The 19,606-nt window shown below is 29.6% G+C and overlaps 5 protein-coding genes across 12 annotated transcripts; 3 read left to right on the top strand and 2 right to left on the bottom strand.

The window, feature by feature from the left end:
* The first annotated feature begins 2,086 nt into the window (after positions 1–2,086).
* LOC143193214 (regucalcin) lies at positions 2,087–3,713 on the top strand. The gene is made up of 5 exons (XM_076399266.1): positions 2,087–2,405; positions 2,691–2,891; positions 2,960–3,172; positions 3,229–3,407; positions 3,505–3,713. The coding sequence occupies exons 1-5, from the start codon at positions 2,243–2,245 to the stop codon at positions 3,667–3,669; spliced, it is 921 nt and encodes a 306-aa protein (XP_076255381.1). The 5' UTR covers positions 2,087–2,242; the 3' UTR covers positions 3,670–3,713.
* Positions 3,714–4,409: 696 nt separating this feature from the next.
* On the bottom strand, positions 4,410–7,864 carry Stt3A (Catalytic subunit 3A of the oligosaccharyltransferase complex). The gene is made up of 11 exons (XM_076399258.1): positions 7,556–7,864; positions 7,345–7,486; positions 7,105–7,285; positions 6,847–7,050; positions 6,604–6,795; positions 6,329–6,541; positions 6,065–6,253; positions 5,893–6,006; positions 5,567–5,752; positions 5,040–5,511; positions 4,410–4,819 (listed from the first exon to the last, which is right to left on the bottom strand). The coding sequence occupies exons 1-11, from the start codon at positions 7,656–7,658 to the stop codon at positions 4,701–4,703; spliced, it is 2,115 nt and encodes a 704-aa protein (XP_076255373.1). The 5' UTR covers positions 7,659–7,864; the 3' UTR covers positions 4,410–4,700.
* Positions 7,865–7,917: 53 nt separating this feature from the next.
* On the top strand, positions 7,918–10,304 carry LOC143193213 (divergent protein kinase domain 2A). 6 transcript variants are annotated; one of them, XM_076399262.1, is made up of 5 exons: positions 7,918–8,136; positions 8,203–8,304; positions 8,356–8,618; positions 8,664–8,911; positions 8,972–9,263. In XM_076399262.1, the coding sequence occupies exons 1-5, from the start codon at positions 8,063–8,065 to the stop codon at positions 9,065–9,067; spliced, it is 783 nt and encodes a 260-aa protein (XP_076255377.1). In that variant the 5' UTR covers positions 7,918–8,062; the 3' UTR covers positions 9,068–9,263. The 6 variants fall into 6 exon arrangements, with proteins under 6 accessions (XP_076255377.1, XP_076255376.1, XP_076255380.1 ...); XM_076399261.1 differs by having other exon boundaries at positions 8,200–8,304; XM_076399265.1 differs by having other exon boundaries at positions 7,919–8,136; positions 8,682–8,911.
* A 469-nt stretch (positions 10,305–10,773) lies between these two features.
* Arr1 (Arrestin 1) lies at positions 10,774–12,998 on the top strand. The gene is made up of 7 exons (XM_076399249.1): positions 10,774–10,921; positions 10,972–11,244; positions 11,297–11,520; positions 11,571–11,728; positions 12,404–12,547; positions 12,606–12,735; positions 12,788–12,998. Exons 1-7 carry the CDS (start codon positions 10,813–10,815, stop codon positions 12,893–12,895), a joined length of 1,146 nt encoding a protein of 381 aa, XP_076255364.1. The 5' UTR covers positions 10,774–10,812; the 3' UTR covers positions 12,896–12,998.
* Positions 12,999–13,800: 802 nt separating this feature from the next.
* On the bottom strand, positions 13,801–19,566 carry dock (SH2/SH3 adaptor protein dock). 3 transcript variants are annotated; one of them, XM_076399246.1, is made up of 8 exons: positions 19,212–19,566; positions 18,478–18,636; positions 17,399–17,637; positions 17,087–17,297; positions 16,661–16,886; positions 16,471–16,609; positions 15,724–15,858; positions 13,801–15,663 (listed from the first exon to the last, which is right to left on the bottom strand). In XM_076399246.1, the coding sequence occupies exons 2-8, from the start codon at positions 18,587–18,589 to the stop codon at positions 15,460–15,462; spliced, it is 1,266 nt and encodes a 421-aa protein (XP_076255361.1). In that variant the 5' UTR covers positions 18,590–18,636; positions 19,212–19,566; the 3' UTR covers positions 13,801–15,459. The 3 variants fall into 3 exon arrangements, with proteins under 3 accessions (XP_076255361.1, XP_076255363.1, XP_076255362.1); XM_076399248.1 differs by having other exon boundaries at positions 17,417–17,637; XM_076399247.1 differs by having other exon boundaries at positions 18,478–18,631; positions 19,212–19,349.
* Between the last annotated feature and the right edge of the window lie 40 nt (positions 19,567–19,606).

Genomic DNA, 19,606 nt, shown 5'->3' with positions numbered 1-19,606 from the left:
CCCTCGCTCACTCATTGAACTCTTTTTTTTCTTAAAATCACAAGATAATTGCAAAAATTCCTACGGCACACCGTACTTTATCACAAGAAGCAGAAGGTTGGTACAACGTACAAAAGTTGATATTACCGGATGATTTTTGATATTACCGAATGATTGGAAATTGTTAGTTTGAAGAGACTGGGAAAATTATAACAAATGGAAGAGTACAACATAAAATAAAACCAGATACAGTATTGATTTGTCCCAATGTTTGTATAACATTGGCAATGACAATTGCATATTGCATACATAAGGATTATTTATTTCTCGATAAATTAAAAAAGTAACTAATGAGATAATAATGCACACAACATATAATTAAATCGAATTAATTATGTTAGGTAATTGCATGTATCAAATAAAACAACTGTTAAACAATTTACATTTGACATTTCCCTGCATAAAATAACAGTTCCATTTAGTATTATTGAGTTATTCATTGCACACACATGATAATCACGGAACCCTCAAAATTTAATTTTCGATATTCATTAACAACAATAGGTTTGATTTGAAGAAATCTGCAGCCGAAAACCACTTAAAAACCTATAGTCACTGCCTGAAGGACCAAGAAATTTTAAAGGCAGTAAATTCCAAGATTTTTGGAAAAAAGATGAAAGAACCAATGAAAAAGATCCAAAAGGAGTTAAAATCATCACACGAATTGATACAAAATTCCATTTACAGAAAGAAGAGTTTTCGTGATTGATAATGAAAAATGGATATACTACGACAAACCCAATTTCAAAAAGTCATGGGTTAGCTCTGGAAAGCCATCAACATCGACATTGACACAAAATATTCATAGTCACAAAATATTTATTCTTTCCTGTGCATATTTCCCGGTGTAGTGTATTATGAGCTGCTAAAGCCGATTGAAACTGATACTGAAAATGTCTAGAAACGACAGTGCTCGGCCACTCGTTACAAGAGTTAGAAGGATACATATATATATATATATATATATATATATATATATATATATATATATATATATATATATATATATATATATATATATATATATAGTATATGTATATGTATCGATGATTGACTCGCTGCCAAACCAACGTCGTTCTTCCGAAACGCTACCACCATATTGTCAAAAAAATTGGTTAAGTTATAGAAAATGATGGAAAATATTTTGATTAATATATTGTACATTCGCCCCCAATAAATGCATTGTTAAAGGGAAAACATGATCAGAACATATCGAGTAATTTATTGAATTGATTGAGCACATAGAACGTTTACCACTACTAAAGCTATCCAAGGGGCTCAATTTCTCAAATGGTTTAAAATCATTTCGTAAAGAATCTTCGTAATATTAATATAACGATATTCAAGCCATATATTTAAATCCACAAAATCGTATTTCGAAACGTTAGATGGGAAGATATACTCCCCTCGCCATATTTGCCAGACATTATGGAATACGAACAATACTTCTAAACTCATTTTTTCTCATGGATATTCATACCATAAGATTTCTTTTTTTCCAACGTTGAATTCAATGCATCTACAATCGATTAAATACCTTAAATAATATTTCAACAACCAATAATATTAAATAATTATGTATAATATTCAAAATATGATAATTGATCTAAAAATAATCTTTCAAAATTCATTTATGGACCATAAAGGAAATATAAAACTTTTAAAGCAATTACAATGCTATTAATTACTAAGTATTAATACCAAACGCTTACTCGATAAATGAATGTATAAAAAATATTAGTTTACTTAAATTTGGCTAATTGCTCAAACTTAATTGAATCCAATTCGGTCATAATTTGTTCTGAATATATGTTATAACCATATACACTAAGGAAGTATTTATTTAAAATGCCAGTTTATTAATTTAGTAAAGGCCATGGACAGTTAAAGTATATTGAATAATTAACCTAACATTTATAAAAATAACGCAGTAACAATACGGATTAAACAAATAATTCCGTAAATAATGTTATGCTAATAAACCGTATAGTGATAAATTAAACAATATTTTTCAACTCTCAGACTGGCTACCATTATCTACTATCAGTTTTGTAAATCGTGTTTATCGTGAAACTTAATATGTGTATTGTAATTATAGTTGGCCCACAGTAACAACGTACAGATAGGAGATTTATATAAAAAGATCACATTGTAAACAGCATTTTGAAAAAGGTCGGCATTGCGACTGAAAAAAGTATTAAATATGGCTCCGGTTGTTGAAAAAATACAAGAAATTCCCAACATCCAATTAGGAGAAGGGCCGCATTGGGATATAGCTACACAAAGCTTGTATTTCGTAGATATTTTTGGAAAAGCCATTCACAAATATGTACCAGCCACTGGAAAACATACTAAAGCCGTATTTGGTAAGTAATTTGTTATTAACTTTAATATCATATGATATAATTTATAGTACTCATCTAAATAATTCATTTCATATTTATTATAATTTACACATATTCCATTGTATTAATGAGAAAACTACTGATACTACTGAACATGAAGGGATATAAGTATTGAAATCAACATTCACAATTTTACATAAATCAATGTTAACTGATTATTGTATTTATAATTTTCATTAGCATAGCACAATTGAAAAGATGCTTATATTAACGTATAATTATCAAACAGAACTTCTCTGTTTTTAGATAAACCAGTATCTTTAATTGTCCCAGTTAAAGGACAAAGAAACAAGTTTGTTATTAGTTTGGAAAGAGAAGTGTATGTGGTTACCTGGGACGGTGAAAGTGAAAAAGCATCGAGTTTGAGTAAACTCGGGGAGGTCGATCAAGGCACACAAACAAGAATAAATGATGGAAAATGTGACCCTAAAGGAAGATTATGGTTTGGTATGTATATTACGAATCAACTAATTTAAACAGTTATTACAAAATGCAACAATACCGAATATTTGCAGGCACAATGGGAGCTGAACCCGTTTATGGTCAAGTAGAACCAAACAGCGGTTCCTTTTTCTCTTACTCCAACAGTAAAATTACTACTCATTTAACAAAAGTGGGCATATCTAATGGTTTGGCTTGGGATACCAAACTAAATAAATTTTATTATATTGACTCGCTTAAAGGATCCATCGACCAGTTTGATATTAAACTAGAAACAGGAGAGATTTGTAACTACAATTTACTTTTACAACATGGAATTGTATATTAATATTATTGATTTTAGCGAATCGTCAAGCAATATTTACACTAAATAAACACAATATTGATGGTGTCCCTGATGGTATGACCATAGACGCGGATGGAAATTTATGGGTAGCAATTTTCAATGGTTACAAAGTGCTTAAAATTAATCCTAGAAAACCAGAAACTCTTATACAGACCGTAGATATACCCGCGAAACAGGTATATAATATATGCAATTACAATACATTAATTGATGATGTTAGATAGTTTGTTATGTTAGTTCGGTATATCCGATAGTATTATTTATTGTTTTTAGACAACATCAGTTGCATGGGGAGGTCCTAATTTAGATATACTTTATGTAACCAGCGCCAGTTTTACGGTTGATGGTGAGGTATTATCGCCTCCCAATCATGGGGCTACATTTAAAATCACTGGTTTAGGTGTCAAAGGTTTACCAGCCGACGAGTTTGTTTTATAATATCCTGTTATATTCCATATACTCAAATAAACCATATACTTAAACATACATTTTTTATTGATTAAAATTATTGGGATTGTGTCTGCTTTTTAACAGATGGTATAATCTATAGGCGTTGAGTTTATTTCATTAAGGGAGGAACGATAGATTTCTGTTGCGTCTTCACACGGCAGCACTGCTAATACCTCCTAATACCTGCTAATCCTGTGTGACATGTAGCATTATTCAAGTGGAACTACATGTTGTCTACGCCCATTTAGATTAAAATAAATCGGATACCATTGTTTTAGAGCGTTCAGCATTGACGGGAATAAAAATTGAAACTAATGACGCCGTCGATACAAAGCCTTCTTCAACTGTAACTTTTGGTAGACGCATTATAACCTGGTGAACATGTGTGTTCCATATTCAACGACTATGTGGGACCTGTACTGCTTTGGTTCCACATACCCTACATCTTGGTTTTATAGATAAAAAAAATCCTTTATTGAAAATCTCTTTACAATCGACTTCTTCGCTGAGTTCCGAATGGGGTTTCTAAGCGAAAGTCAACCATTTAATATATTTATAGGTAATTATTACGTGTAGTAATTTGGATAAGATTAAATTTAATTAAAAGACCAGTATTACTTTATGTAGCACTGTCTCGACTAGTGCAAAAAAAATTATCAATCTTCCATCAATTTTCTATAATAAAAGAAATATACAAAACATGGTGTTCTATAAATAAAATACAAATATACATTATATTATAATTTTATTTAAAGTTTACGAATTTGTATCCAATTCATTACAAAAAATATACAAAAATATCGATTTCAAATCAGAACAGTTATTTAATTGAGCCATCTTCAGTTTTCATCGTTAGAGTATATTAAACTCAAGGAATGGTAAAAGCAAAAAATAAAAATAAATCTAATGCAATTGAACTGAAGGGATAATTAATATCAAACAAAATACGAAAAAAAGATTTAATTTAGTCGGTATAAAAAGTGAGATATGAATATGATCTTTGTCAGTAATTATGATGTTTACAGAGAACCTCTATTGGGAAGATCTTTTACTTTGTAAATCCTTACTAGCCAATGCTCTGTGGTATAGGCTTCTTCCAAAACATCCAATTCAAAATCTTTATTTCCAATTTCTGCACCTGTATTAAAAATGGATGTTATCTCTTTGATTCAAAATTTATTTATTAATAATTAAATAGTGTAATGTAATTTGATCCTGATATATGAATAGATAGTGTTTTAATAGTTTGTTACGTTTAAACATTTGTTAGGCATCGTAATGCAACGTAAATGGAATATGTAGTATTTTTGTTAATGTTTTATATAAGGTGATCAGTTCAGTTAATAGATTATATTTACCTCTTACTCTATCCCATCCTGGAGGTCGTCCACCTTCTGTATGTACTTTACCAAACCTGTAGTAGCACATTTTATACATTAAGCAATTGAGTAAAGCTGGAGCACCTTCACGATCAACTCTAAATTCGCCAGATGGAGAATAATAGTCCGATTCGTGAATATGTTTCCCTTTTTCCGTACTGCCGCCAATACGCACCATCCATAGGAACTTATTAATGTCATCTGATGAATAACCTGTTAGTCCACCAAAGATAACAAGCACATAATCCACGTCCAACTCCCTCATTATTTCCAATGCTTTTTCTTCACCACTTGCCATGGCTTGACCTACCCGACTGATATGAGTGTTATTCCATGTATTATTGTCAACCAATACTGTTCGATTAGCCATAGCTGTTATTTGATAACCATAGTCCCACCACGACATGATCCGAGCATCTGCCGGTGTATTAGATCTCAACCAACCATAGGCCTGCAACGTAAAGTAATAATATTTGCTATTTTGCCAACACATTTTGTTAACTTACTTCTCTAAAATCATCAAAAATTATCCTAGAACCGTCGTGAGCTCGAGCACTTAATACTATGGAAGGAGAACTGTAGGCTTCGCTCGTTACCCACGTACAGTGTATAGTGTATGAACATAGAAGGGCTATTGAGAGCATAGCAAATGATAAAGCAACAGGTCCCCTCGTTGGAGCAGGTGGCACTCCCTAATATAAGTTAATTTTTAACACATTTTATATATTTTCTATGATTATTTAATGTACAAGTTAAATATTTTTATTAAATTCATTAAATAAAGATGTAAGATACATAAGGGATAGGGACTATAAAGTTTTAAAAATATTACCTTTTGACGGCGTTGTGTAGAGGCAACTGGTATTAAAAATCTACTTAAAAGTCTACTCAGACCAGCACCTGAAAGGGCACAAGCAGCTGGTGCCAAAACTAACATTAAACGGACCTATAATTATATAACTATTATTTAAAACTATTATGCTTTTTTAATGTTGTATTATTACCATAACTCCAGCAAAGTATACTGCAGTAGCACCATAGAGAGCCAAAAAGAATCTTGCATCAGTTGGTTCCTTAAAACACATGTATAAGCCTGCTGGTAACAACATGGCTAAAAGGTGTAGATCAAAGAAGAATGATGACCAAGATGTAGGTTGATGTTCAGAAACAGAGGCAATAATAGGTATATGATTCTACAATAATTTAAAATAATATACAGAATGTTGTTCTTTATTGTTAGTCAAATTCATTAAATTGTATAAACATACCTTAGCATAGGACGGATCTAATAAGGCATAAAACCTTCCAGTCCAAGGAGCTATTTTTCCAGAGAGAGCTAATATTATCAATCCCACTCCTAATAGTGCACCAATTGTACTGAGTGCAAAAGACAACAGTGCTTGAAAATCAGGAGGACTTAGTTTACTTTTAACATATTCAAATAATGCAATTATTTGACATAAACCAAATACACCAAGAGCCTATAAAATTAATGAAAAAGTAACCTTATTTACTTGTCCAACTTAGATATATGATTTCTTACTAGCATGTGTTCAGAACTTTGAACTGGCTGAAAGCCAACAAATGATATTTGCATGGATAAAATTGTACCTAAACAATACAAAGTGCTATAGGCAATATAAATTCTATGTGAAAATCTTCCAGTTATCATTAAAGTTAACACATGTAATGGTATTAGATTAATTAGGAAAACATATCCTCCCCAAGAGGAAACCTATAAATAATCATATAGCAAAAAAACACATATAAGTTATGAAAAAATTACCATATAAAAATAAGCTAAAGCGGCAAGTGCTCCCCATCTAACTGTGCCAGTTTTTACAGCTTTAATCCAAGTATAATAAGTTAACAACATACAAAAAATTGCAATTCCTTCATTATCATAACTGCCAGCCACTGACCGACTAATATATCCAGGTACTATTGCCACAAATGCAGCAGCAGTAAGCCCAGCACCTTTATCAAAAATCTATAATTGATAAACTATAGCATAGACATAATTCCAATCTTAGAGAAATTATACCTCTTTTGTGAGCAAGTATGTTATTAATGTAGTTAAAGATGAAAACAAGGGTGCTAGAAAAACACAAACATTCCTTATATCTATATCAATATGCAAAATTTGTCCTAATCTAAACAAAAAAACAGAAGTTAACATTAATCCTGGGTAAATAGTTCCTCCAATTATTCTTCCAAGGGGATACCTAATTTAAATAAGCAAATAAATAAATTAACAAAAATACTAACATTATATTAACAATACCATGCTCTGTCATCAAACCAATTGTGGAAAGCATAAAACCCATTTTCAGAAAGAAATTTCGTAGTACGATAGTTAAAATATGGATCAAATTCATGTATAACAGATTCAAAACGTAGAACTGAGAACAATCGTGTGGCAAATGCTAAAAGTTCATATGTATTTATAACTTCTAATATCTCTGTATATTGTATTATTGATAAAGTACACTTACACAATATAGCCGCTAATGATAAAATCGAGATAGTTAATAGAGTTTCTTGTTTTTTAAGATCTTGAAAAGAGACTTGAACTCCCTTTTTACCAAGCCCCAACATTTCAATAGAAACACAGGGGTTACTTTCTAGAGCTATGAAATTACGATACAAAATTATTAATGCTTTGAAAAACTAGTATTGACTATAAATGCATTTTAACAATTTATTCAAAACTTATAGTAACACTGAAAAACATATTTCTTATTGTATACGTCGACTAAGAATGAAAAACCGGCAATTTGACAGCTGATAACAGACTTGACTTTGTTTGACATTTTGTATAAATATTAGCAATGGGAACTATCGAATAAAGAAGCAATTATACCCAGCACTAATAAAGGTGTTGCTATTTGTAACCTAAATTATTTCTATATATTTTTTTTATTACAAGCCTAATTGTACCAAAAGGAAATATAATCTGCTTTGTTAAACACCATTAATAATGGTTTTATAAAATTTCTGGAATGGGTAAATATTCTAGCGATTCTGATACCGAAAGAGCGAGTTCTAAATCTCTTAAAAGTAGAGGGAAACATAGGTATAAAGTTTTTTTTATATACTCATACATGTCATATATATATATATTTATTCTCTCTTTCAGTAGATCTTCATCAAGTGATTCGTCCAGTTCTAGAAGTAGAAACAAAAGATCCACCAAAAAATCTAGCCGTAGATCTAGAAGTAGAGATAGATATGTGAGATCACGGTAATATATCCATTAATTTTATATAAACTGTTGTTTGAGATTCGATTATAGTCGCTCCAGAAGTAATTCATATACATCCAAATCTAAATCAAGAAGATCAAATTCAAGAGATAGATCTTCTAGATATAGAAGAAGTTCATCAAGAGATAAATACCGAAGATCTAAGTCAAGAGACAGATATAGGTCTAGGCGATCAAGGTCAAGATCTTACATTAAGGAATATTCTTCAAAGTCTAGAAAGAGAAGTACATCAAGTTCATCTAGCTCAGATAAAGATAAATATAAAAAAGAGCTTAAATCTAAAAATGAGCCAGGTATTTTATAACATTTACAATTATTTAAATGTCAATTGTATTTAGAAGGTTTAATTGTTACAGTAACAACTAGTGGAGTTAAGAGCAAATATATAGAAAGTATTGGTCAAACGTCTGTTAGTGTTGACATCAAAACTTTAGAGCAAATAAATGAAGATAAATTTGAACCGAAAGAATTTAGTTCAAGTAAAACCAATAAATTACCTGATAACATTGTTATTGATCTTAAAAAACAAACAATAAAAGTGCCTGAGGTGGAGCAAGTTGAACCAGATAGCATTTTTCATCATAATGTAAGCATATATGTTTATTGTCTTGTTAATTTTATTACACTTTTTATTATATTTTTTTAGTTATTTTTAAATGAAGAAACAAGAATGGAAAAATGGATTAAAGAGCTTTATTCATACCGTCAAAAAGCTCTTCAGCAAAGTTTGAAAACAAACTAAAAAATGTATAAAACTGTATATCTTATGGTATTTATACCATTACTTACAGTATTCATATACAACTTTAATTTTTCTCTAATAGACATTTGTGAATTGCATACCTGTCCTTACTGTTATGGTGATAATTTTTGTGAAGAACTAAAAAATAATGTCTCATTAAATTTCAGCAAAATAAATTATTGTATTTTCAACTTAATTAGTATAAAAAATGTGTATTTTGGAAATCATAATAGCAATGACATAGTATTAAAAAAACTTGCTCAAACTTATAGATTACAAACAATTACTAATGAAAATCAAAATATTACTGTAAATCATTTAAAACAAATTCTAGAAAAAGATGAGTTAAACCAGTTGCATTTTTGTGATAGTGAAGTGATTAACATTTTCTTGCATGAGTTTAAAGACAAGTCTTTGGCCAATTTATGGACCATTCTTAAAGTTAATCCTGAACCGTTAATGTTGGAACTTTTTAAACAAGAAGATAATTGGCCTACTCCAAAACTTTATGGTTTTTGTGGTAGATGTATGGTGGTCAAAAATGATGGTGTATCTTTGAATGAAATTATTAACATTGATTGGTATTATCGCGCTTTCATTGCACTGCAACTTTTAGATGCAGCTGAGAAATTTACGTTTGCTCATTCATTATTCAGGCTATATTTAACTGATATTTCTCTGGATAATGTTGTTGTGGATAAAAATACTTTTTTGATAAGTTTTATAGACCTGGAGCATGTTGTATTAAAAAGAAAAATGTTTATGTGTATGTAAATCAGAAATCAATGAACTAACTAAACTTATTTACTTTTTTTTATTCATTTTAGGGAGATCCGTTCACCATACTGAACATTTACATACAGAAGATTATGCATTTTCTGTTTCAGAAATATGTAGTGAAGATATCAGTGATCACAATATATATTCAATTTGTAGAGTAGGTAAGCCGCTTATTGATGGGATGTTATTATATATTAAATATATTTTAGTTAATATTGTCGAAAGATGCTCCGTATCCAATGAAAATGAATGGTCTGCTTCATAGTCCACCCTCATCTCTAAGAACAAGTAACTTATTTGAATACATTGAATTATGCGTAGATTCCGAAAAATCACGATTTCAGTTGAGTACGGAAATTAAAACTATTATACAGCACCTGTTAAATGAGAATGGGTATACTTTTTAAATACCTGTAAGTTTCGAAAAATGTGAAGAAAATAAATGTGTTTTATGACATTATCAGTGTTTTTTTTTACATAAATACTAAAATATCTGTGTATTATTAACTGGAACTGTAATGTATTGAATAATCACGGGATTAATCAGTTTCTTACTAAAATTAGATGGATTCAAATTTCTCTGCAGCTTAAAAGCTTTATATATATGTAATATAGAATCTGACAAAGAATAATAATGTTATTAACAGCTAGGTAAACCCAGATGCTTTCTAATGATATGATTAAAAGACATTGATGAAAATTAATTATCCAAAATAAAAACTATTAGCTTTTAGACTATTTTTGAGTTTACTTCGAAATTGTTATGTTTCCTTTTAAAATAATGTCTTTTATTAAATTATATAATTTTCTACCTATGGCATCAAAGGCTATAATTAAATTTACGTTAATCTATGGATTATTTTAAGGTAACGAGATTACGGAAGCTTTACTATATATATAAAATGCCGTAACATTTTAATATATGACTATATATTTTTAAATTGCTGAAGAAACTTATCCAAAAAATGGTTTTTAACTTTAGGGTATTTAAAAAACAATCTCCAAATGGCAAAATTACGATGTACTTAGCTAAAAGGGATTTTGTTGATTATATATCAGCAGTCGAATCAATAGGTAAACGAACATATATTATATTATTTACAAATAATTCACATATGTTTCAGATGGAGTTGTCGTTCTCGACGAAGAATATAAAACTAGGAAAGTTTTCGGTCAGGTTATATGCAGTTTTAGGTATGGGCGCGAAGAAGACGAAGTTATGGGTTTAAATTTTCAAAAAGATCTGCATCTTGTATCCGAACAAATATACCCGGCACCAGAGAAAACCAGTCCCACTAAAGTGCAGGAAAGGCTAATGAGAAAATTGAGTGCTAATGCTTATCCATTTTGCTTTACTCTCCCACCAAGTGCACCTGCCTCTGTTACATTGCAACCAGGTTTCTAATATTATCTTCCTAATATATAATCAGATTCATAAATATTATCCAGGTGCGGGAGACGAAGGGCAACCTTGCGGAGTTAATTATTATGTAAAAATATTTGTTGGCGAAAGTGAAACTGATAGGACTCATAAGCGCAGTACTGTTTCAATGGCAATTCGAAAAATTCAATATGCTCCGTCCAAACAAGGAAAACAGCCTTGTACGGTCGTAAGAAAAGATTTTATGTTGAGTCCTGGAGAATTAGAACTGGAAGTTAATTTGGACAAACAGGTGATAATTATTTTACATGTTAAATTGAAATGTTATAGCTACATTTATAGTTATACCATCATGGAGAAAAAATTGCAATTAATATTTGCATAAGAAATAACAGTAACAAGGTAGTTAAGAAAATCAAAGCTATGGTCCAACAAGGCGTGGACGTTGTATTATTTCAAAATGGCCAGTATAGAACTACTGTTGCTGAAGTTGAAACACAGTAAGTTGTTATGATATCTAAAAGGTATGATCTGTTGCGTCATACCTTCAAGCAGCCTTGAATAAAGTCCGAGTAAAATTTAAAAACGAAAATAAGTAGGGAATATGAACAATAATTAATTAATGTTTTTCCAATCGTAATTTCGTCTTTCATTTATTGTTTATTTAAATTCGAGTCGAGGTGTTTATGTAAAAATAAAATAAATTAAGAAATTAACCTAATATAAAATATCGAACATATTTTATGTTATAATTAAAAATCAGACTGTTGCTGCAATCATAATCAAATACAATTTTTTAAATTTTCTCTGCATTTTCTATGTTCTACTTTTCTTAACTAAATCCACAAAATATAGAGATTCTTAATATTTTGTGACTAAATCCTTTCAATTGGCCTTGACTAAATTACAACTATTTTAAAATGTTTTAAAGTGTTTCTATCTACTTTTATTTAAGCCTATTTATTATAAAAGTTTTCACTTCAACCGTGACATGTAGTGTTGATACTATTTGAATGATTCAATATTAACTTTAAAAAATGTATTATATTTAGTTTTTTATATTAATTTTTTTTAAATTTTTATAACTAACTATAACTAATTTTTTAAAATCATAACCATGATTAATCTTTGATAACTATATATTAATATTCTATCAATATTCTCTGCCTATCCAGGGAAGGATGTCCTATAAATCCAGGATCTACACTTCAAAAAGTTTTCCATTTGCAACCATTATGGTCACTAAATAAAGAACGACGTGGTATAGCACTGGATGGTCAAATTAAAAAGGAAGATACGGATTTGGCTTCAACTACCTTGTATATAATTCGTCACATCTTAATTTAAAATATACATTGTGAAAATATATCGTTGTAGGCTTGCCTCCCCAGATCAACGCGATGTTTTCGGTATAATAGTATCTTATGCCGTTAAAGTTAAACTGTTTCTTGGAGCTCTCGGTGGTGAACTGGCCGCTGAACTACCATTTGTTCTAATGCATCCAAAGGTAAAATTAAGTTATATTTAAAAAATAAGTGAAAAATTATATTCATTTCTAGCCAAGTGCTAAGGGAAAATTAATTCAAGCTGATAGCCAAGCAGACGTTGAATTATTCAGACAAGATACTATAGTTGATCCAGAAGTTGATGGGGATAAATATGAATAAAATTCAAAGATATTGCATATGTCTCGATATTTTAATGTTAAATTGAGTATTTTGTCAAAAAAGTAAACATATTAAATAAATAAATATTCATGTCAAATCTCAACTTATTCTTAAATTTCAAATTAACCCTGATTACTACTAATTAATTAATAGTTGGCTTGGTAAGTATATCGACATAACTTCAGTTTTATTTATTCGTAGACTAAAGAGATAAGGCCATATGCGTCACGTACAGTATTAAAAAAATGTTTTTTAAAATCCATGTCCATATTTTTTGCTTGATAACAGATATTTTTAAATTTCAATCAAAATGCTCTCCCAATTGGCGATAAGATTTATTATAAGTTATTATATTATAGTTTATTTATAAGGTTAGTGCGTGAGATATAAAGGTATTTTGTATGACTCACACTTTCGCGTCGCTTATGATCTAATTAACGCATTTTAAGTTTGAATAAATATATATCTAGCTATTCTAGATCAACTCCACATACATCTCTGTAGCAGAAAAGGCCACCATTAAGATTTATTTAATGGCGATATTGAGTAAAAGATTTTCCAAAACAATCCTCAAGATCTTTTTGATACATACTCTAACAGATGTGATGTATTAAATTTCGGTTTAAAGTTCCAGGAATATAGCAATGTCTAAAAGATTTCTACATTAATAACGGTACAGTAATCCTTCATGTATATGTTTCGCTTATATTTGAAGACTTTCACTCCGACATATTGTTTAAGATTGAGTTTATTTATTACGAATATATCATATTTATGAGGAAATATAAAGGTGTCAGTTCGACAAGGAGCTGGAGCAATAAAAATTAAGGAGCAGAGAAATTATTTACGAACGTTAAATTGGTACTAGAAGTTGTAAGTAGTGATTATGAAATAAAACAATTCTGTTCATTTATCCTATGATTTTATTTGGATAAGGGAGAAAAATTATATCCTATAAATAATTTAGGTAGAATTTTATACTCAGCTACAATATGAGTATTCGAGTCTTAATTAAGCTGCGATACTTAAAGTCACACTTAACTGTATCTTGAAAGGTACATAGTTTTTGTGCCTTCGACTAATATTCGATATAATTTAAAATATCCACTATGCCGGTGGTGAAGAATGTGAATTATTTTATAGATACCACCCACAATCAGTTTATTCCACTAGGAAGACAAAAGACCTTTAAAAAAAATAGCCCTACTTTTAGTTCATCACATTATAATAGTTCATGTTGACCTACAGGCAATTAAATTTATTGACACTGTTTTTTGTAATACTTTGATTTCTAAATAAAAATATAAAGTTAACATCTTGAGTAATAGATGTGGCAATTAGAAAAAGCAAGAAAACTTGAGGATTTGTGGACGGAAAACATTGAAATTGTTCCTTTTGATTTTGCCCTTGGCCAAATGCACTTAAACTACCTTAAGCAAAGTTTGATAATGTTATCTTTGATATTTTTTTTAGCAATTCTTAGTCAAGCAAGACATCCTTTTCTCAACAAAAAAAAACACCAAACAGGCTATGAAAATAATTCAAATTCTTTCTTTGTGTAATTGTTTAAACTTGGAAACACTGGTATCATTAAATAACTTACAAAATATGTACAAAAATAACAAAAAAAAATATGTGACCAGATATTATACACAGGTTCTTCTTTTTATGGAAAATGCCAATGGTAGGAAACGTATCAAAAATATAAAGTAATATACAAGGTATTTTATGAAGCACCTTTGAAAAACATAACTAAATTGTTCTTAGTACTGCATACTGATATCATACATGGAAATAAAAAAATCCAAAAATATGGTGTATTGTAATAAATAATCTCTTCATTTCGGTTAAAATAGGTCCTTTCGTTAAGGAACTACCAGTAAAAGAACACTTCAACGCTAGCAAAAAATAAATAATATTTGCCGTTAATTTGTTCCTGTTTCATCACTTAAAAGATGCTTTATCACAGTTAAAAATGTGATTATATTATATTTATTACATATGGAAAAGGAAACCTGTAAAAAATTTACATTAATATCGGATTATTTGAAAGCTACAATGGAAACTGAAGATATAAATTGTAACACCTATGTAGTGCTTTCGTCAATGTACGGTAATAATTATATATTTTACAGCCTAAGATCTTAACTATATAAGAATAAAATAAAACTTAAAATTACATTACAAACATTGCATTATGCTATGTTTTTCTTTATCTAAATTTGCAGGCGTCTCCAACAACGGTAACCTAACATTGTAAGTCCTAAAATATATAGGTTTGATACCTTTAGTAGTATTACGATCATTTAAAGCATGTCATGATATTTTACATCCTTGGCCGATATATATTATGTCAAAAATTGTAATTCAATTGACTTCAAATGCGGCCATATGAAAAATTTCAGTCATTAGTTATCTTGTTGAAAATAACCTCCAATCTTATTTAATTAGCAATAATGTTCCCCATTGGCATTTTCCTAGCAATTTATCTATATATATATATACTAAAGCCACTTGCAATGTAAAATACACTCACACACAATATATTTAATTTACAACCCTATCTATTTTGTCTTCGGAAGTGGTCGAACGAGATAAAGTTTTTCGCCTTGCTTATTGGTGTAAATCGGAGCTCTCTGATAATGATCAACCAACTGGTCCAAAGTGTGGAATTTTCGTTGTCCTATACAGTACAGGGTGCCCTCCACGTGTACTCTAAAATGTTTATTACGTCCAGGCGCCTTTAATGACACAGAATAGTCACCAACCTAAAATTGCACATGTTGTAAAATTTGTATTAAATTAACAAATTAAATTAAATTTCTTACATTGGTTTCACTATCACGAATCAAGAAATCACCATCGTGACCAAACTGATTCAGTAAATTATCACAAACATTCCTTGTGATAGTACCAAAATACCAGGGTCTGTCAATAAGACGGGGTTTGTCAATCATTGAGGCCTGAAATTAAGTTAATTGTTAAAACTAGTTGCATATCGTCAAATATAACTCTGACAGGTTAACTGTGATACCGCGCTTAACATTGAAAGAATATTCAATTAAACTTCTCATAAATCTCTTTTGAACAAAACAACTTGTATTATAGATGAAGTTTTAATAGTACTATGAAAGAGAAAACAACATCTAATGATTTTCTTAGTGATCATTAAATAATAAGCGCATTAAGAACACCAGACATCAAACAGTTAAATTATTGTGTTTTCTGAAGTGAAACTGAAGATATTAGTGAGCAGTTATGGCTACAAGATCTTATGATGAGTGAGGCATAACTGTGGTTGGTTACTTTCACAATAGGGTGATTAATAGGAAAGATTAAAATATATATAGACGTATGTACACCACCTGCGTCGTCATTTCTTCTTGGGTTAGTTCTTATTTAAAGAATGCTTTGGCACTCACCAGATTTACTAAAAAATTGGTTAAGCGAGGTTCCAAATTTTTAAAAAGAACATGAGAGATTGAAATGTATATAAAACTTAAAGCTGAATATGTTAAAACATATTTATTTTAGACACAAAAATATATCTCCTGATAACAAGAAATTAAGTTTACCTGCGAACTGACCATTGATGAGTCAATATGTTCTTGCTTGCTTCTGTCTTGATAAGGTCTATCCATGTAATCTGATAATTCTTGCAAATAATTTCTTGGCACTAAACCTATTTGTCCTTGAGCATTTCTAGCTTTATACCTGAAAGAAAATTTTACATAAATTTGAAGTGAATTTAAAACCAAGGTATACCATTCGGGGTCGCTAGGAGGCCTATCTAAAATTTCTAAGCGATCGCCTTTTTCAAACGATAGTTCCTGTTCATTAGACGAAGAGAATGAATAAAGCGCAACAACGATATCCAGCACGTTTTCCGCCATTGCATAGGTATGCATAGTATCATCTAATTCGCCCTCTTCTTGGGTATAATTGGAAGGGAACCATCCGGTAATGTTGCTGCTTTGTCCCCTCCACCAACCTTAATAAGATCGTTTTTATATTTTAATCCTATTAATGCCTTTTTAACTTAAAAACTTTTATTCATATTAAATAATATTTGCTATTTAAATTTGCTCTATATTAATATAAAATAAAATGTTTAAATTAATAATATATACTACCATATTCAAATTATAATAAACTGAAACATGAATTATACAAATTCAATTGCATATTTACCATCATTACTTTTTTCCAGTATAAGAATTCTAGAACCTTTAACTAAAGAGAGCTCATCAGGTTGTTGGGCTTGATAATTATATTTGACAACAGCAATTCCAATAGCCTCTGAAGGATCAGCAGCAGCACGACGTGCCATATTTGGAGACTCAACTGTTCTAGATGGGGAATTATTTGAAGGTAATGTCTTGGAGCCTGAACCTTTCTTCACCTACAAAGAAATGTAACCCAACATATTTATTTTCAAACATTAAAGCTAAATGCATAGCAACAATAATGAATTAAAAAAAATCAAATTAAAAAGACACATACCGCAATAGTCGTTCCTACCTTCTTTTTGATACTGTCAAAGAGAGAAGGTTTTTCTTTCTTTACATAATTGCTTGGTACATAGCCAGCTTGGTTGCGGGAATTTTGAACCTTCCACCAATGTTTTGAATCATCTAAGAGTACATATCGTTCATTCTTGCGTAGATCTAATTCTTGAGGCCCTTGATGTTCATAGTCATATTTGGCAACCACATAACAAACATCATCTTGACCAGTTTTGCCTTAAAATTAAAAAATCCTATAGCAAATTATACTATTTAAAAACAATGTTATTCTTAGAACTACATAGATAATAATAAATATATAGTTTGTTAACTAATATCAAATTTATTTTAAATATATAGTGTTTATTGAAAACTATATACAAAAATGTACAGTGAGCGTTAATAAATTATAGCACATTCTATGTATTGTAAATTATTATTCTATATTTAATATATACTGAATTTTAATTTTTTAAGCTTAATACTTTGGATATACTAAAAATATTTGTAGTATTTTTTAAAATCAAAATGAAACTTTTGACTGCATTGTCAAAAAGTCTAAAATTGACTGAAATTCCTAATAATTTCAAGAACTACTAACAATTGTTATGAAGGTTACATTAATATACAGCACAGTTCTAAATAACTCCATCCAAACATGAAATTCTTTAAACAATATATATTTTGAATATGATTTTATACATATGTTTTTGTTACATCACTCTACAGAAATATCACTGCTGAATTGTGTTAAAATCAATAAATAAAATAATTAAAAACAATAAATAAGTTTGAACTGTTAAAAGAATAAACAACATGTTTCAATTTTAGTTAATGTTTTAATTACATTCATTAAAATAAGAACATTTTTATTTCTAAAAATGTTAGTTGTTGAAAATTAAAATATTGTTGAAAATAAAATTTGGAAATAAAGTTGATATATAGTGTGTACATTTAAGTATTGTATTTGATATTATAATTTAAGCTTTCATATGATTACTTTCCCAATGATTATCAAAGGATTATAAATTAAGGAAAATAACTAATTGTACTGAAAAATAACAATATTGTACTTACCATACCGAACATTAGGCGCTGCCATTTGATGTGGAGGAATTTTAGATCCGTAACTACTACTGGTTTGCCAAGAAGTATCTGGCATTCCTCTCATAGATCTAGTCTCCAACATGACCACAAGGCACAATACTAGTTCTAGCAGACATACATGCTTCTACTCTACAACATAAAAAATTATCAACTGTATTGCCATGCTATATAGAAAATAGCAGAAGAAATACACATAAATTGTTTTTAATTGTATGTCAACATATAATTATGAATAACAAGAAACTATTTCATAGATTTGAAAAGTTCTCAAGATATGTGCAATAGTATTATGTTCTGCATGTCATTACAAGACCATAATGATTTAAAACAAATTATTTCGCTGAAAAATCATAATAATATAGACATTACACTGATCATCAAATTGCACTGAACTAATAATTCTCTATCTCTGTATGACACAGAAACTACTTTTAAACAATACTATCGCCCGAGTGATAACTTTGTGTCATTATAAATACATAGTTACTATTATATGGACACCACATATCACTGGGAACACTTTCTATATTTAATATCAATAATCATAAAGGGCACATCAACATTTATTTATTAAACAAAAAACAAACAAAACTGTGAAAATAAAAGAGGGTGGGACATATTCATCTCCACTGGGGGTGGGACCAATTCTATATATATGTACTCTAACTAAGATACTCTATTGTTTATAAAAAGCTGTTACTTACCAGATTTCAAGCTAGACATATTCCCAAAAAATGCATAGGTATTTTGAAGAACCTAACATTTAAGTTATGAACTAATTGTATTCTTCCCTGGATTTATTTTCAGACAACAATACTCTTTGAGTTTAGTTTACATTGAACACAAAAGGTGGCGTAATTTTAGACAAATGTTTAGCGCCGTTTTATATATTCACAGAGAGTAAATTGCAACCCATAGATATAAAAACATAAAAAGTAATTCTAAAGTAATAACACTGTTGCTTTTTGGCGCATAAGTTATATGCAATACACTGGAAAAAGATAATTTCGTAATTTGATCAAAGATGATTTCATATTTGGTAATAAATACAATACCCCTAAATTATAAGTGTCACCAACTGAAAATTCCAGTAATTTTT

The sequence above is a fragment of the Rhynchophorus ferrugineus genome, unplaced genomic scaffold, assembly GCF_030347505.1.
Source record: "Rhynchophorus ferrugineus isolate W39M unplaced genomic scaffold, kcgeb_rfMv2 rfM3, whole genome shotgun sequence".
Lineage (NCBI taxonomy): Eukaryota > Metazoa > Arthropoda > Insecta > Coleoptera > Curculionidae > Rhynchophorus > Rhynchophorus ferrugineus.
Note: the sequence above shows the minus strand (reverse complement) of the source record. Positions and strands in the feature narration are given on the sequence as shown.

Coding starts and splice junctions, on each gene's coding strand:
- dock (XM_076399246.1), bottom strand. CDS start 18,589: ATGTTGGAGACTAGATCTATGAGAGGAATGCCAGATACTTCTTGGCAA. Junction 17,638..18,477: donor AGCGCCTAATGTTCGGTATG/GTAAGTACAATA, acceptor TTTAATTTTAAG/GCAAAACTGGTCAAGATGAT. Junction 15,664..15,723: donor TTCGTGATAGTGAAACCAAT/GTAAGAAATTTA, acceptor GTGCAATTTTAG/GTTGGTGACTATTCTGTGTC.
- Arr1 (XM_076399249.1), top strand. CDS start 10,813: ATGGTTTTTAACTTTAGGGTATTTAAAAAACAATCTCCAAATGGCAAA. Junction 11,521..11,570: donor AAGTTAATTTGGACAAACAG/GTGATAATTATT, acceptor CTACATTTATAG/TTATACCATCATGGAGAAAA. Junction 12,548..12,605: donor GATTTGGCTTCAACTACCTT/GTATATAATTCG, acceptor ATATCGTTGTAG/GCTTGCCTCCCCAGATCAAC.
- Stt3A (XM_076399258.1), bottom strand. CDS start 7,658: ATGTTGGGGCTTGGTAAAAAGGGAGTTCAAGTCTCTTTTCAAGATCTT. Junction 7,487..7,555: donor ATCATTAGCGGCTATATTGT/GTAAGTGTACTT, acceptor ATGAACTTTTAG/CATTTGCCACACGATTGTTC. Junction 5,753..5,892: donor CTACACAACGCCGTCAAAAG/GTAATATTTTTA, acceptor AACTTATATTAG/GGAGTGCCACCTGCTCCAAC.
- LOC143193213 (XM_076399259.1), top strand. CDS start 9,071: ATGTATAAAACTGTATATCTTATGGTATTTATACCATTACTTACAGTA. Junction 9,834..9,894: donor AAAAAGAAAAATGTTTATGT/GTATGTAAATCA, acceptor TATTCATTTTAG/GGAGATCCGTTCACCATACT. Junction 10,005..10,056: donor ATATATATTCAATTTGTAGA/GTAGGTAAGCCG, acceptor AATATATTTTAG/TTAATATTGTCGAAAGATGC.
- LOC143193214 (XM_076399266.1), top strand. CDS start 2,243: ATGGCTCCGGTTGTTGAAAAAATACAAGAAATTCCCAACATCCAATTA. Junction 2,406..2,690: donor ACATACTAAAGCCGTATTTG/GTAAGTAATTTG, acceptor CTCTGTTTTTAG/ATAAACCAGTATCTTTAATT. Junction 2,892..2,959: donor TAAAGGAAGATTATGGTTTG/GTATGTATATTA, acceptor GAATATTTGCAG/GCACAATGGGAGCTGAACCC.